Source organism: Pogoniulus pusillus, chromosome 39 (genome assembly GCF_015220805.1).
Source record: "Pogoniulus pusillus isolate bPogPus1 chromosome 39, bPogPus1.pri, whole genome shotgun sequence".
NCBI classification, from domain to species: Eukaryota; Metazoa; Chordata; class Aves; order Piciformes; family Lybiidae; genus Pogoniulus; species Pogoniulus pusillus.
In genome coordinates, this window is record NC_087302.1 from 4,422,306 (window position 1) to 4,438,306 (window position 16,001).

The window sequence follows — 16,001 nt, forward strand, 5'->3', positions numbered from 1 at the left end:
AGCTGTGCTGCAAGTCTTGAGCTGTGCTGCAAGTCTTGAGCTCTGCTGCAAGTCTTGAGCTGTGCAGCAAGTCCTGGGCTGTGCTGCAAGTCCTGGATTGAGCTGCAAGTCCTGAGCTGTGCTGCAAGTCTTGAGCTGTGCAGCAAGTCCTGGGCTGTGCTGCAAGTCCTGGGCTGTGCTGCAAGTCCTGAGCTGTGCTGCAAGTCCTGAGCTGTACTGCAAGTCCTGAGCTGTGCTGCAAGTCTTGAGCTGTGCTGCAAGTCCTGAGCTATGCTGCAAGTCTTGAGCTGTGCAGCAAGTCCTGAGCTGTGCTGCAAGTCCTGGGCTGTGCACATCAAGTGGTTGCCATCCTGTGGCCATCCTTTGCCCCAGCTTGGCCAGTCTCTGGGGTGAGTGGGGGGCACATAGGACCCCCCCGGGCAGGGCTCCAGACGCAGGCTGGGTCTGGCACTCCATGGGACAGCTTGGGGGGTCAGCAGCAGCGCGTCCTGGGCTTGTCGTTGGGGCTGAGCTTGATGGAGTCGGTTAAATAGCTCTCGAAAATCCCTTTGTACTGTGGAGGTGACAGCAGAGAGAAGAGAAGAGAAGAGAAGAGAAGAGAAGAGAAGAGAAGAGAAGAGAAGAGAAGAGAAGAGAAGAGAAGAGAAGAGAAGAGAAGAGAAGAGAAGAGAAGAGAAGAGAAGAGAAGAGAAGAGAAGAGAAGAGAGAAGAGAGAAGAGAGAAGAGAGAAGAGAGAAGAGAGAAGAGAGAAGAGAGAAGAGAGAAGAGAGAAGAGAGAAAAGAGAGAAGAGAGAAGAGAGAAGAGAGAAGAGAGAAGAGAGAAGAGAGAAGAGAGAAGAGAGAAGAGAGAAAAGAGAGAAGAGAGAAGAGAGAAGAGAGAAGAGAGAAGAGAGAAAAGAGAGAAGAGAGAAGAGAGAAGAGAGAAGAGAGAAGAGAGAAGAGAGAAGGGTGAGAGAGGTCAGCTCAGAGCCAGCCGGGCAGGAGAGCACAATTCCAGCCCCCGGGTTGAGGCTGAGGACAAACCCCAGACTAAAGCTACATAAGGAGCAGGCTCCCTCTGCTTGTCCGGCGTGGGGACAGGAAGGTCCCCGCGGGGCGGCCGCTAGAGGACAGTGCTGGAGCGCTGCGCGATGCTGTGCAGCCTCTTCTGGCTGTCACCAGGGGCACTCCATGGCCTCTCCTGGCAATTCGAGAGCTGCTCTAAGAAACCAGGTGCTTGTCACAAGCTCCTGTGGTGGTAGGGATGAGGGGCAAGGTTTTGAAACTGGAGCAGGGGAGAGTTAGATTGGACATTAGGTCTTGAAACTGGAGCAGGGGAGAGTCAGATTGGACATTAGGTCTTGAAACTGGAGCAGGGGAGAGTTAGATTGGACATTAGGTCTTGAAACTGGAGCAGGGGAGAGTTAGATTGGACATTAGGTCTTGAAACTGGAGCAGGGGAGAGTTAGATTGGACATTAGGTCTTGAAACTGGAGCAGGGGAGAGTTAGATTGGACATAAGGATGAAGTTCTTTGCTCTAAGGCTGGTGGAACCCTAGAAGGGCTTGCCTAGGGAGGTCATGGATGTCTCCTCCTTGGAGGTGTTCAAGCAGGCTGGATGAGGCTTTGAGCAACCTGGGCTAGTTGGGAGGTGGCCATGGCAGGGAGGGTTGGAACTGGATGAGCTCTGAGGTCCCTTCCAACCCAAACCCATTCTGCAGTTCTGTTTCCTGGGACTCTCCTACTCACTACAGACAGAAGCTGTTCTGCACCACAGGCTCTGTCAGCTCAGCTCTGGAGGTTGCTGAGTCTGCATTCCCACATCAAATCCCTGCTGCCTGCCCAGGTGGGTGCCAGGGAGCTGCTTACTGTTGTTAGTGCCTGCTTTGCCAGGGTCTCGAAAGCTTCAGCAACGTTGATGTTGTTCTTGGCACTGACTTCAAAATAAGGGATGTCTTTCTCCTTGCACCAGGCTGAGGCCATCTCCTTGGGTACCTGTGGGGAAGGAGGATGGAGCAAAGGCACACAGCTGAGGTGCCTCACTCCTGCCAATGGCAGCAATCTCTGCCGTGAAGGGCAGCAGGGCAGAATGATGCCCTTTGAGAGGCATGGGGAGGTGGCAGCCCTGGGTGCTCAGCACCTTCTCACACAGGAGCTCTGGTGTTCAGGAAAGCACTGGAAGGAGGCTGATTCTGCAGAAGGATCAGCACTTGTAAGCCATTAGGGCACTAAGGTGTCCCCATCCATGCTCCCCATTCTCCTGCCCCCTCACCTGCCGATCGCAGATGTCTATTTTGTTCCCCAGCACGACCATGGGGAAATCTTGCTCCCTTGGAATGACCTTCTCCAGAAAGTCATCTCTCCAGTTGTCCAGGGCTTCAAAGGACTCCCTGTCTGTCACGTCAAAGGCCAGCATGCAGCCATCTGAGCCTTTGTAAAAGGTCGACACCATGGACCGGAACCGCTCCTGTCCCCCTGTGTCCCAGATCTAGGGCAGAGAAGATCATGGCTACAGACACAGGACATCATCACAGAATCACCACAGAATGTCAGGGGCTGGGAGGGACCTTGAAAGATCAGCTGGTCCCACCCCCCTGCCAGGGCAGGAGTACCCAGAGCAGATCACACAGGAATGCACCCGGGTGGTTCTTGACTGTCTCCAGAGAGGGAGACTCTACAACCCCCCTGGGCAGCCTGTGCCAGGGCTATGTCACCCTCACAGGGAAAAAAATCTTCCTCAGGGTCACATGGAACCTCCTGTGCCTCAACTTCCACCCATTGCCCCTTGGCCTGTCCCTGGGCATCACTGAGAATCATAGAATTGAGCAGAGTGGAAGAGAGCTCCGAGCTCATCCAGTCCAACCTAGCACCCAGCCCTGCCCAACCAACCAGACCATGGCACTAAGTGCCCCAGCCAGGCTTTGCTTGACCACCTCCAGGGATGGTGACTCTACCACCTGGCACTCACCCTGCACATATTTATAACCATTAATGAAGACATGAGCATCCCTCTGCTCTGTGAAGCCCTGGGGGCCAGCTTCAGCCAGTGCAGACACCCCACAACTCAAGTGGGAATTCAGTGTGGCTTGTGGGTGCTGAATCATAGAATCATCAAATCAACCAGGTTGGAAGAGACCTCCAAGATCATCCAGTCCAACCTATCACCCACACCAGGCTCTGCATATTCACACCCCCACACACACACAACGTTATGACACCAGGAGGCATTTAGGCACAGCAGGACATGGAGGTTGGACTAGATGGGGGTTGGACCAGCTGACTTTTAAAGGTCCCTCCCAACATAAAGCATGCTGTGATTCTATGAGCTCTTTTGAAGGAGTTGTCAAGCATTGGCTCAGGGAGATTCATAGAATTAAGGTTTCATAGAATCAAGCAGGTTGGAAGAGAGCTCCAAACTCATCCAGCCCAACCTAGCACCCAGCCCTATCCACTCAACCAGACCATGGCACTAAATGCCTCATCCAGTCTTTTCTTGAACACCTCCAGGGACAGTGACTCCACCACCTCCCTGGGCAGCCCATGCCAGTGCCAATCACTCTCTCTGTGAAGATGGTGGAGTCCCCCATCCCTGGAGGTGTTCAAGAAAGGTGTGCCCATGGCATACCTGGGCACATGGTTTAGTGGCCATGCTGGTGTTGGGTTGATGTTGGAATGGATGATTTTAGAGGTCTTTTCCAACCCAAACAATTCCCTGAGTCTTGAGTGGCTGGGCTCAGACCTATGCTGAAGGGTCAGTAGGTGAGCTGGCAGGTGGAAGGGCAGTTTAGATACACCCACGACAGATGGACTAAGCCACAGCAGAGTGAAAAGAGTCAGAATCTGGACCAAAGTGTCAGAATCTGGACCAAAGCATCAGAATCTGGACCAAAGTGTCAGAATCTGGACCAAAGTGTCAGAATCTGGACCAAAGAGTCAGAATCTGGACCAAAGTGTCAGAATCTGGACCAAAGCATCAGAATCTGGACCAAAGAGTCAGAATCTGGACCAAAGCATCAGAATCTGGACCAAAGTGTCAGAATCTGGACCAAAGCATTCAGAGTTTCTCCAATGGAAATTAGAAGGTGCATGCCAAGCCCCCTGGGCTACCATAGGGACCTGCATGCTGCTTCTCATACCCCCCTGCCCACTGCAGCAGTCTGGGGACACAGTGCAGTGGCTGCAGTGCTCTTAGGTCAGTGGTTGGCCTCAGTGTTCTTAGAGGTCTTTTCCAACTGAAATGATTCCATGATTCTGTGACATGGTAGGGACACAGGTGCCCATGGGATCAGGGTGGGCAGCCCCAACCCTGCTTACCTGCAGCTTCAGGGGGGTGTTGTCCACCACGAGGACCTTGGTGAGGATGCTGGCGCCCAGCGTGGTGCGGTAATCCTCATAGAAGGTCTTGTGCACGTACTGGTGCAGGAGGGAGGTCTTGCCCACGCTGGTGGGAGGGAAGGGACAAGGGCTGAGGATTTGCACTGGTGGGGTTTGGAAGCAGAAATACTTTTGCAGTCATCTAACTTTACCTATCTGTGTATCTAAGACTAACAAAGGACAAGCTGTGAAATGTCTGCCCGGCCGAAGGCACTGAGATAAGGGGACAACCACTCTCACAGAGAGCCTGGGAGCTGGAGGCACCAGGACAAGGGAGCAAAGATGCCTGCAGAGACCCTGGAACTGGCCAGAACCGACCTAGTGCTGTCTGCAGCTACCTGAAGGGAGGCTGTAGCCAGGCAGGGTTGGGCTCCTCTGCCAGGCAGCCAGGGACAGAAGAAGGGGACACAGCCTCAAGCTGTGCCAGGGCAGGTTGAGGCTGGATGTTAGGAGGAAGTTGTTGTCAGAGAGAGTGATTGGCATTGGAATGGGCTGCCCAGGGAGGTGGTGGAGTGGCTGTGGCTGGAGGTGTTGAAGCCAAGCCTGGCTGGGGCACTTAGTGCCATGGTGTGGTTGGTTGGGCAGGGCTGGGTGCTAGGTTGTGCTGGCTGAGCTTGGAGCTCTTTGCCAACCTGCCTGGTTCTCTGACTGTATGATCCTAGTGGTTCAGGGTCAGTGATAAGCTATACAGCTCAGCACACTTGGCAGCCAAGAGGGCAGCGTGGGGGAGGCATCCCCTAGGACCCCAGAGAACACCACCTGGGTTAAAGACAAGCACCGTGGGCAGGCAGACATAAAACACCTCTCAGAAGCGCTTTGTACATGCAAAAACTTTCCCTGGGGCTCTCAGGAGTGAGTAACCAGTAACAATATCTAAGCTGCAAGGTTGGGCCCCAGGGTGTGCAGGTTCTTTGGTGCAGAGATCCCCCCTGCACCAGCACACTTCATCAACATAGCTGCTTCAGAACCTGCTGGGTTATCAGGTTCTTGCCTCCGTGTGTCAGCAGCGAGCTGGGATCAGGGACTGGTGGGCAGCAAGGATGGGGGCTGAGCAGCCACAGAGCCCCAGGCCAGCACACGCGTGGGGTTTCCCCTCTCCTCCCCCCCTATCACCAGCGCAGCTCTTACCCTAGAGCTCCTATGATGATGATCTTCAGATCCACCTTCTTGCTGGCATCCATGGATGGACCCTGCGGGGCAAGAGAAGGTCACTCAGCTGCAGGGATGGGATCAGCTCCTGGCAAGCCCAGAGGTGCTACTGGAGGTGTGGGAGCAGCTGCTGCTCCCCACAGCTTGTCGCTGCTGCCACCCCGACCAGTCCAGGGACCTGGATCCTGTCGTGTCCTCACCACGACGGTGCCATCCAGCACCTTGCTGCTCACTCGTCCCGGGGCGGGGAAGGAGGGGGGGGGTGGAGGGGCAGAATCCCCCGTGCTGAGCCCAGCCCACGGAGCAGCTCCTGCGGTGCTGGTGCAGGTCCCGACAGGCCGCCCTGCTGCACCAGCTCATCACCATTAAAAACTGCTGTGAGCAACTTCTCTGCCTCTCCCTCTCCTTATACAGCTCAGCCCCTCCCCCCCAGACCTGGCACACGCTTTGGCGGGGGGGGGGGAGGGGGGCTGGAAGTGACATTTATCCGGGAAGACCACAGCCCGCTGGACTTGCCGGGATGCTCCAAGCACACAGCTCAGGGATGTCGCCCAGCCTGGGAACGCTCCCGAGCATCCCTCGCAGGCTGCGTTCCCGACGTGTCCCCACTTGCCCTGTGCCCCGAGCACCTCCGGCAAAGCCCCTCCGGAGGTCTCCGCAGCCCTGGGGTGGTCTCAGCAGCCCCGGCCAGGGGCAGGGCACCGCCCAAGGCAGGGATGGAAGCCCTCAGCGAGAGGCCCAGCTCCGCATTTTTCCAGGCTGACTCGGCCGTTTCCCTTGGCACATCGCCCCTGCCAGAGTGGCTCTCAGCGGTGGGCTCCAGGCTCTCCTGCGCCCCTCTCCCACCCCACCCGTGGGCAGCATCCTCGGCACGGGCGGCGCCTCGCCCCTCGGCGGGCACAAGCTTTGCTGTCCTCTTTATCTGCCGGTTCCAGAGAGATTTCTCGGAGACCTGAAGGTTCTCAGCTCCAAATGAAGCTGCCAACCTCTTTGCTGCTCTTGGGGTCCCGGGGGGCAGGAGGGGCTGGGGGGCAGCGCACTCACCTGCCAGGGCATCCTTCTGCCGGGCGGCCAAAGCTGCGGGCTCCGTTCCAGCCGGCGGCCCGGGGAGGGAAGGGAGGAGAGAGGAGGCTGCAGGGCAGGGCGCCCGGGCTCGGCGGAGCGCTGCGGGGCCCTGGGCTGTGACATCAGCAGAAAGGGGGCAGAGATCCTGCCCGGGCTGGCGGAGGAGCTGCGGGCGGCGGCTGCGATGGCTCCGCACCTCCCAGCGCTCTCTCAGCCGCTCTCTGGCTTGGGGTCCGACGGAGGAAGGAGAGCAAAGTTCCCTTCGTGTCCTGGGGCTTGGGACTGACTTTTGGCCTCTGCTCCTGCACAAGACCTCTCCGGCAGCTGTTAACCACCTCCCCGAGACCCCTGATCTGGGGTGCTGCTGGGGGATTATTTAGGGCTGAGAACAAAAGCCCGGGGTGGGGGGGGGGGGGGGGGGGGGGGAGATTATCAGCAGCATTCCTGCGGGAACCACCCTGGACTTTGGTCAGACAGCTCCGATGGTGTGGGATAGGATAAGTGGCTCTGGGGGCTGGGGACAGTGAAGGGACAGTGGCAGATGTGGGATAGGATAAGTGGCTCTGGGGGCTGGGGACAGTGAAGGGACAGTGGCAGATGTGGGATAGGATAAGTGGCTCTGGGGGCTGGGGACGGTGAAGGGACAGTGGCAGATGTGGGATAGGATAAGTGGCTCTGGGGGCTGGGGACGGTGAAGGGACAGTGGCAGATGTGGGATAGGATAAGTGGCTCTGGGGGCTGGGGATGGTGAAGGGACAGTGGCAGATGTGGGATAGGATAAGTGGCTCTGGGGGCTGGGGACAGTGAAGGGACAGTGGCAGATGTGGGATAGGATAAGTGGCTCTGGGGGCTGGGGACAGTGAAGGGACAGTGGCAGATGTGGGATAGGATAAGTGGCTCTGGGGGCTGGGGACGGTGAAGGGACAGTGGCAGATGAGGTGAGGCTGGGGGCTCAGTCCAGCAGAGCTGAGGGAGCGGAGGGGCAGGGATGCCTTTGAGGGGACTTTGTGCAGCTTCTTCTTCTGCAGGCAGGAGAGGGGCAGGGTGGGGAGCAGGAGTGTTTACAGCCCCTTCTGCTGCATCCCTACCTCCCTGCCGCCTCCAGTCCTTAGAGACTCCCACCCAGCCCCTCTGAGGCCCCCAGCTTTTGCTTCTCCACAGCTTGCCCTCAGTTTTATAGACATCTCTGATGGGATCTCAGGGAAGATCACAGCACTCAGCAGGACAAACCCTCCTCCTCCTTCTCCTTCCCAGGTGCAATTTTGGGACCTGTCTGGCCAGAAAATTCTGTTTCCCCCCACCCCAAGGCAAGTGTGAGGAGGAGCTGGGACGAGATGAGAGAAGCACCCAAGCCAGTTCTCACTGGTGGTGGGTAGAAGGCTGATGTTTCCCTGGAGCAGGTCTCTCTTAATCCCTGTTTTGAGCTGGTTTCATCCTGCTGCTTCACCTTTGCCCTTGAAGCAAGACTCTCCCATCCAACCTTCCCCCACTGATTACTTCTGCCCTCATTCCTCTCTGCGTGGCCCTCCAAGCCCAGTGGGATGGAGGTTGCTCACCCAGATAGATGATTGATGCCTCTCCATGCTGGTGGGGATGGGGTTTGTGGTCGTGTTGCTACAGCTGATGCCTGGAGCCACTTCTCCTTTTGGGCTGTACTCATCAGGGCAGCCAGCCCAGGCTCGGTGCTGGCTCCAGCTTTTGTTTGATTTCACAGGGAAAGGGATTTTCCCAAAGCTTCTGCTCTCCTTTACTGTTCCTGCTGTGAGCTTTGCCCTGGATGAGGGCAGTGGGAGCGGCGGTGTAGAGGAAGGAGGCGATGGCCAGGGCATTGCTCAGCAGCTCCTGGTAACCACAGCTACAATCCTGCCCTGGCTGCTTCACCAAGTCAGCAGTTCTGAGGAAAAAAAAGTGTGGGTTTTGTTCCCTGTGACTGTGAGGAAGATCTTGCAGCTAGGAAATGACAAAACACAGGACTGGGGACTGCCACGTCCAGAGGAAAGGCTGATGTGGGCAAGGAGAGGGCAGGCTGTTCCCTGGGGCAAGGCTGGCAGGGCAGTGAGAGTGAGGGAAGGAAACAAAAGGCATCCAAGTGTCCTGTGGCTCCTTGGCCACTTCTGTTCCCTGATCATCTGCTGTGTGCAGGGAGAAGGGCTGGAGAGGACCACCCTAAACCTGCCAAGATGATATGGGATGCTTTGGGTTCTCAAGAGCACCCAAGACCTGCCAAGAAGATGAAGGAGCTGTGAGGTGCTCTGGGTTCTCAAGAGCACCCAAAACCTGCCAAGAAGATGAAGGAGCTGTGAGGTGCTCTGGGTTCTCAAGAGCACCCAAAACCTGCCAAGAGGATGAAGGAGCTGTGAGGTGCTCTGGGTTCTCAAGAGCACCCAAAACCTGCCAAGAAGATGAAGGAGCTGTGAGGTGCTCTGGGTTCTCAAGAGCACCCAAAACCTGCCAAGAAGATGAAGGAGCTGTGAGGTGCTCTGGGTTCTCAAGAGCACCCAAAACCTGCCAAGAGGATGAAGGAGCTGTGAGGTGCTCTGGGTTCTCAAGAGCACCCAAAACCTGCCAAGAGGATGAAGGAGCTGTGGGGTGCTCTGGATTCTCAAGAGCATCTGGCACCAGAGCAGTCATGGTTAAAGTCCAGGCTGGACCACCTCTTGCTGCTGGGCAGTGTGTGGGGACACTGAGTGGTCCCTGGTGCTAGGGAAGCTGGATGCTCCCCTGCTGCCTACAGCTGTGGTGATGGGCTGGGGCCCAGCAGCACCTTGGTGTGCTAAGAGTTAAGCTGGAAGAGGGAGAGGAGACCTTTGTCCAGCTGCCCAGCAGCTTATCTGCCGCTGAGGTGAAGTCAGTAGAGGAACTGGGCACAGAAAGCATGTGCTGGTCAGGGGCACAACCAAAGCCTCTGAGTGAGGTGGATGTTTTCTTTCACTGCAAGCACCAAGGCAGAGCCTCAAGGCTCACAACCAAATCCTTCAGCGCTCTCAGATCCAGCCCTGAGGTCTGCTCAGCTCTGGGAAGCGTGCAACAGGCACAAAGCCTGGCCACGAGGACCCTGGCACTTCATCCTTGGCACCAGCCCTCTGCAGGGCTTTGCTTTGGTGTCACTCAGGAAAGCTGAGCATGGGCAGGGATAAAAATAACCTTTCTCTGTGCTTCCCTTTCTGCTGCCTTCCGTGCGTGCCTCGGGGTGCGTCATGCGTGAGCCACGGTGGCTCATCACTGCCACCAAGTCACATGCAGTGACTCCTGGGGACCCCTGGTAGCCTCCCACCCCCCCGAGCCAGCCACTGGCTGCAGAGCTGGGCAGCTGCTTTGCCATCTCCTGCTTCGTGCACCCACCAGTTGTGTTGCCTTTGCAAAAGCCTGGGGGTCAAAGCACAATTCCCTGGAACTCGGTGGCTGTGCTGGGAGTTGTGTGGCACAGAAAGAGCCCCTGGGTCTCTCCAGCCTCCTTGGCACCTTCCTGTGTGCCAGCACCAGCTCAGCCTGCTCAGGTCACACATTTCCTCCTTGAACTTACTGCTCCCCAAGTCCCAGCCCTGTCCCTACCCACAGCAATCGCTTTGGGCTTGGCAAGGAGCTGGGGGATTCCCACAGCCACCTCAGGGGACTTTCTGCTGTACCTGGGCCAAATGTCCTCTTCTGCCCATGGTTACATCCCAGCTAAGGACCTCAGAGGCTGACCTTTCAGATCCAGCATCTCCTGCACCACCAAGGTTTCCTCCAGGGTGGGGGAATTCTGAGTAACCCCAAGCATGCAACCCCTCAAGGAAGGATCCAAAGAAAGGCAACAAAGCTGGGGGAGGATCTGGAAAGCAGGGCTGGTGAGGAGCAGCTGAGGGTGTTTAGTCTGGAGGAAAGGAGGCTGAAGGGAGACCTTCTGGTTCTCTACAACTCCCTGAAAGGAGGTTGCAGCCAGCTGAGGATTGCTCTCTTCTCCCAGGTAACAAAAAATGGCCTCAAGCTGTGACAGGGGAGGTTTAGTTTGGACATGAGGAAGAATTTTGTCAAGCCTTGGAACAAGCTGCCCAGGGCAGTGGTGGAGTCATCACCCCTGGTGGGTTTTGAAAGCCATGTAGATGTGGTGCTGAGAGCCATGCCTTAATGGTGACCTGGCAGTGCTGGGTTAAAGGTGGAACTTGATGATCTTAAAGGTGGAACTTGATGATCTTAAAGTGGAACTTGATGATCTTAAAGGTCTCTTCCAACCAAAATGATTCTGTGACTCTACCTAATGCTCCACTACAGCCCAGGCTTGGGCTGCAGGGCTGCTGCTGTGCTCATCCACATGCTCATGGTGGACTTTGTTTCTTCAATCATCAAAGCTTTTATTGACTCAGGTTTACCAAGAGAGAATCTGTGAAGAAGATCACAGAGCTGCCCAAGGCACTTTGATGCTCATCACAAAACAGCTTCCTGGCGTGGACTGAACTTCTGCTGGGCTCTTTGGCCGTGGTCCTGGGGTGGCCTCATGGTCCTGGGGTGTCTTCATGGCCTCCAGGGACACTGATGCAGTGGTGAAATCCCCTGCCCTGCCCAAGGCAGCAGCCTGGTGGCTCCATTCCCCTCCCATCCCATGGGATGCCACAGCCCTAAGGGACAGCGGGGGCCAAGCCCACCCTGTTATTGCCACGGTCAAAGACAGTATAAAACTGACGGATGAAGACATCCCCCAGGATCCAGAGGGGCCCAGCAGGAGGGGAGATGTCCTGCCCCTGGAAGCCACTGGTGCAGAAGACCACATCCTCACCAGACTCCTGGGGAAGAAAAAGGGCAAAGCAAAGGGTGAACCTGAGAGCTTCAGGAGTGGCAACTCTGGGTCGCATGTGCTTGGCACCTGCTGGGACTCATGGATCAGCTCCATGGGTGGCTCTGGGCCACCTTTGTCTCCAGAGCCTTTGGGAAGTGGGGATGGTGGCACTGCTGGAGCTGCAGTCATACCATGAGGGTGTAGGCCTGGGCACTGAGCGTGTAGGGGAGCCCTTTGATGGTGAAGGTCACATCAGGCATGGCATTGAGGTTGCTGCACTCCACAGTGTACTGTGAAACACGAGGCTGGCTCAGCAGGGACAGGTGGGAGCCCCAGGGCTTTGCCCCTGTCCTCTCCCCACCCTTGCTCTCACCTCTCCCTCCACAGCTGTGGCACCAATATAGCTTTGCAGCAGTTTGATATCCTCGGTGGGTCCTGTGAGGAGTGATGTCCCAGTGTCCACGATGGCCTGGCAGCCGCTGGCACAGAATGCCACTGTCCCACCTACCTGGATGCTGCAGAGGGAGGGAAGAGAAAAGGACCAGGAGGGAAGCCCATCCTACTCCCCTGCCCCAGCCCAACCCTGCCCTCCCTGCCCAGCACCACTCACTTGTCCAGCTGGATCTGCCAGTACCCTTGCTGGGTGACTGGCACCCAGTTCAGGGTCCCTGTGAAGCGAGAAGTGTCAAAGCCACCGAAGAGCAGCTCTCCTCCCACGGGGGACTGGGGGTTCCTGGAGGGAGCAGGAGAGGTGAGAAGTTTCCTCTCTTTTGCTTTGCACATCACCAATGTGGCTGGGGCACTTAGTGCCATGGCCTGGTTGATTGACTAGGGCTAGGCTGGGCTGGATGAGCTTGGAGGTCTCTTCCAAGCTGCTTGGTTCTATGATTCTCTGATTTTAAAGGAGTGGATTTACACCCAGCTGCTTCCCACCAGTGCTTAGGGAGGGACATCTGCTTCATTGCTGTGACACTCAGCCTGCTCCCAACAAAGCCCTTCACTATCTCAGTAAAACTCCCTGATTTTAGCAATCCCTCCTCCCAAAAAGCAGTGCCTGAATCTAAGCAAAAGCCTTGCCCATACCTGCTCATGTAGACAGAGAACATGGGCAGCTCCACCAGGTTCTGTGCCATCATGTTGTCAAAGACAGGGGTGACCCCATCCACAGCCAGCGAGGGGTAAGCCAGCCCCAGGATCCCATCAAACTCAGCATCCAGGAAGGCTGTGCCTGGCTCTGTGACACTCTCTGCAAACTGCTGGCTGCTGACAGCAAGACCCTCAACCTGCAGGGAGGAGGAGGCTCGGTGGTGGTCCTGAGCCTGTAGGCAAGTCCCAGGTGTGTTGTGCAGAGCAGGAGAAGCCAAAGGTGACTCACGACTACTTGGTCAGATCCAATGACTCCTGTCAGGCTGCCGGTCCCGTACTGGATGGAGAAAGGTGTCCCTATGGCCTGGTATGTGCTGGACTTTGATGGCTGAAACCTGGGGTGCTGAGCTGCAGAAGCAGGCAGAAGCTTTCAGCAGGACACACTTCTTAGCTACGCGACCATGAATGCCAGGAGCCCACGGCAGTCACCCGCCTCAGAGTACATTGGACCATACAATGCCTGTGCTGTGGGCATGGTGCCAAGGGAAAGGGTTTCTGGGCACCACAGCATATGTTGAGGAGGGATAAATCCTGCCCTGGTTCAAGCTGGCTGAAAGGTGAGAGGTTTGCTAGGGGCAGTGGGATTAGCTGCTGCAATATTGCCCTGGCACTCGCTTCTCCTCCAGACAGCAGCAGCCCCCTGGGCACTGCTGTGCCCAGGCATTTCCCTCATGGAATCACAGCCTGGCTTGGCTCGGGAAGGACCTTTCCAGGCCAGGTTGGAAGGGACCTTTCAAGGTCATCTAGTCCAACCCTCGCCAAGTGAGTAGGAACATCCCCCAGCCCACCTCAGCTCTGGTGGAAGCACATGAGGAGCCCTGGGGCTGCGTGGAGGTGCTCCACGTCCGGGGTCAGGGCTGGGCTTGCTGTGGCTGGCTCATTGCTGACAGCCCCGACAAGCCCAGTGCTTGTCCCTTGCCAAGGCTGTGGGCAGCCAGCCCGGAGCTGTGCCATGCTCTGTGCCCGCCTTGTCCTGCCACCCAACCCAGTGCTGACAAGCTGCATTATCTGCTATCTTCTTTGCTTGTTTGTTTAAAGGCTCTCCCAAAAGAATAGCCTAAAGAGCACACATCCCACAGCTCCAGGGGCTCCATGGTGCTGGGTGCCAGTGGTGTGATCACTGCCTGTGCCCCAGTAAACAAACCCACACGGGCACACCCCACACTCCCCCCAAGATTTCTCTTATCTTGGGTGGGGAAGATCACCCCAAGGACCCTGGGCTGTGTTGTGCTGTTGACCCCATGGCATTGCTGGGGCCACCTCGAGGGTGCCACCACTGCTGTCTGGCTGGGGAGCCTTTTACTCACCACAGGCTTTGCTGGCACAGTAGATGGATGGCACCCAGAGGTTGGAGGAGCCTGTGTCAAATATCACAGTGAAGTTCTGAGGAGGGGTCCCGATGGAGATCTGGCCAAAATATTGCAGCTAGGAGAGAGCAGAGCCAGAGCTGTTCACCATCAGCACAGCCAGGAGCACCTGGTGGGGTTTGGTGCAGGGGATAGCTGGCACAAGGGCAGTGTTTGAGCTGCCATGGCCACTTGGTGCTAGGTGAAGCTAAGGAGCCAAACGTTTAGGGAACAGGGAGGCAAGCCCAGGAGAGAGGGCAGGATGGTGGTGTTGGGGGGTGGGTGCCAGCCCCTTCTGCTGGCTTCAGGCCTCGAGGGCACCCTCCTCACCAGGATGCAGACAGTGGCAGAGGGTTTGGGGACAGGACTGGGAAGAGCTTGGGGAATACAGAATCATAGGATGGCCTGGGTGGGAAAGACCTTCAGATCATGAGCCCAACCATAACCTAACCTCTCCCTGCACACACCTGCCAGGCCACGTCCCTCAGCTCCTCGTGCAAACAGCTTTTGAACACCTCCAGGGATGGAGATTCCACCACCCCCCTGACCAGCCTGTGCCAGTGCCCAGGGACCCTTTCAGTGAAGAAATTCCCCCTCCATCTCTGGCTGTGGAGCCTCTGTGGTGTGAGACATGTTGGCTTTGGAGGAAATCTGTCTCCCTGCCATGGACCCAAGCAGCCCAGCAGGCAGGGAAAGGGTTGGCAGTGCCCTGCCATGAATGTGTTCCTTGTCTCTTTCTCCTCCTCACGTTCCTGGGAACAAAGGAGCAGGCAAGAGCAGGCAGGCAGCGAGCCCTGGCACTGGCTGCTGGTGTGCCCAGTTAGCAGGCATGGTCTTTATGGGAAAGCACTGGGGGGGCACAAATTAGTGTTCTTTTGGGGTGTCTGCAGGCTGCTGCTGAGACTCTGAACCCCCTCCCCAGCCTTGGTGCCACCACATTTACATCCAGGTAGCTGATGAGGGGCTGGCTTTATGGGAAGCAGTGGGGCACTGGGGACCACAGTTAATGTGCTTTTGGGGTGGCTGTGGCACACTGCTGGGACTCAGAACCCCCTTCCCCGAGCCTTGAGGCCATCACACTTCCATCCAGGTAGCTGATGAGGGGCTGGCTTTATGGGAAGCAGTGGGGCATGGATGGGAAGCAGTGGGGCACGGATGGGAAGCAGTGGGGCACTGGGGGCCACAGTTAGTGTGCTTTTGGGGATGCTGTGGCACACTGCTGGGACTCAGAACCCCCTTCCCCGAGCCTTGAGGCCATCACACTTCCATCCAGGTAGCTGATGAGGGGCTGGCTTTATGGGAAGCAGTGGGACATGGATGGGAAGCAGTGGAGCATGGATGGGAAGCAGTGGGGCACGGATGGGAAGCAGTGGGGCATGGATGGGAAGCAGTGGGGCATGGATGGGAAGCAGTGGAGCATGGATGGGAAGCAGTGGGGCACGGATGGGAAGCAGTGGGGCATGGATGGGAAGCAGTGGGGCATGGATGGGAAGCAGTGGGGCATGGATGGGAAGCAGTGGGGCACTGGGGGACCACAGTTAATGTGCTTTTGGGGATGCTGTGGCACACTGCTGGGACTCAGAACCCCCTCCCCCGGGCCTTGAGGCCACCACACTTACATCCAGGTAGTTGATGAGGGGCTCGTTGGCATCCTTGAAGGCAGAGCAGTCCTCAGTGTACTGCACCATGTCGATCCCGTGGGCTTTCCAGAAGTGGGAGAGCTGCCCACGGTCCCGCAGCAGCTTCCGCAGGGAGCGGCGCCGAGTCAGGGGCACCCTTGGGGCAGCAAGAGTCCTGGTCACTGCTCTGGGGCATGGATGCCATCCACACCCTGCAGTCCCCATGCCCTCCTGGAGGGTGCCAGCACCACCAGAAGGTACAGCCCACACCGCAAAGCCTTCTAGAGGAGGAACAGCCAAATGGGTGGGCAGGGGAGGGTCGATCTGCTTTAAGAAGCAGCAAACCAAGGACCAAGCTGGCAGAGGAGCAGGCATAGCCCAGCACAGGCCTGCCTGCAGCTGTGGCCCGGGCAGCAGCTCCACGTGACTGATGGAGAAGGACAGGAACCGGTGCCAAGGTGAATTCATGCCCACGGTTCGTGCCCTGTTTGCTCACACACACCTTGGCTGCGCTCACCCTTCAGACCACGCCACAGCCCCCCGCTGCTGGCAGGGTTCTGCCCAGAGGGA

The 16,001-nt window shown here is 57.1% G+C and overlaps 2 protein-coding genes across 2 annotated transcripts; both read right to left on the reverse strand.

Moving 5' to 3' along the window:
- Positions 1-462: 462 nt before the first annotated feature.
- Positions 463-6,567, reverse strand: RAB7B (RAB7B, member RAS oncogene family). Its single transcript, XM_064173541.1, has 6 exons — positions 6,547-6,567; positions 5,482-5,543; positions 4,294-4,420; positions 2,252-2,467; positions 1,849-1,974; positions 463-553 (listed from the first exon to the last, which is right to left on the reverse strand). The coding sequence occupies exons 1-6, from the start codon at positions 6,556-6,558 to the stop codon at positions 473-475; spliced, it is 624 nt and encodes a 207-aa protein (XP_064029611.1). The 5' UTR covers positions 6,559-6,567; the 3' UTR covers positions 463-472.
- Positions 6,568-11,093: 4,526 nt separating this feature from the next.
- CTSE (cathepsin E) lies at positions 11,094-15,668 on the reverse strand. The gene is made up of 8 exons (XM_064173520.1): positions 15,432-15,668; positions 13,774-13,891; positions 12,696-12,814; positions 12,404-12,603; positions 11,931-12,053; positions 11,694-11,835; positions 11,512-11,610; positions 11,094-11,327 (listed from the first exon to the last, which is right to left on the reverse strand). The coding sequence occupies exons 1-8, from the start codon at positions 15,654-15,656 to the stop codon at positions 11,163-11,165; spliced, it is 1,191 nt and encodes a 396-aa protein (XP_064029590.1). The 5' UTR covers positions 15,657-15,668; the 3' UTR covers positions 11,094-11,162.
- Positions 15,669-16,001: the final 333 nt, after the last annotated feature.

Coding starts and splice junctions, on each gene's coding strand:
- CTSE (XM_064173520.1), bottom strand. CDS start 15,656: ATGGGGACTGCAGGGTGTGGATGGCATCCATGCCCCAGAGCAGTGACC. Junction 12,604..12,695: donor TTGGATCTGACCAAGTAGTC/GTGAGTCACCTT, acceptor TCCTCCCTGCAG/GTTGAGGGTCTTGCTGTCAG. Junction 11,611..11,693: donor CCACAGCTGTGGAGGGAGAG/GTGAGAGCAAGG, acceptor CGTGTTTCACAG/TACACTGTGGAGTGCAGCAA.
- RAB7B (XM_064173541.1), bottom strand. Junction 4,421..5,481: donor ATCATCATAGGAGCTCTAGG/GTAAGAGCTGCG, acceptor CCCTCCCACCAG/CGTGGGCAAGACCTCCCTCC. Junction 2,468..4,293: donor ACACCCCCCTGAAGCTGCAG/GTAAGCAGGGTT, acceptor TCTCTGCCCTAG/ATCTGGGACACAGGGGGACA.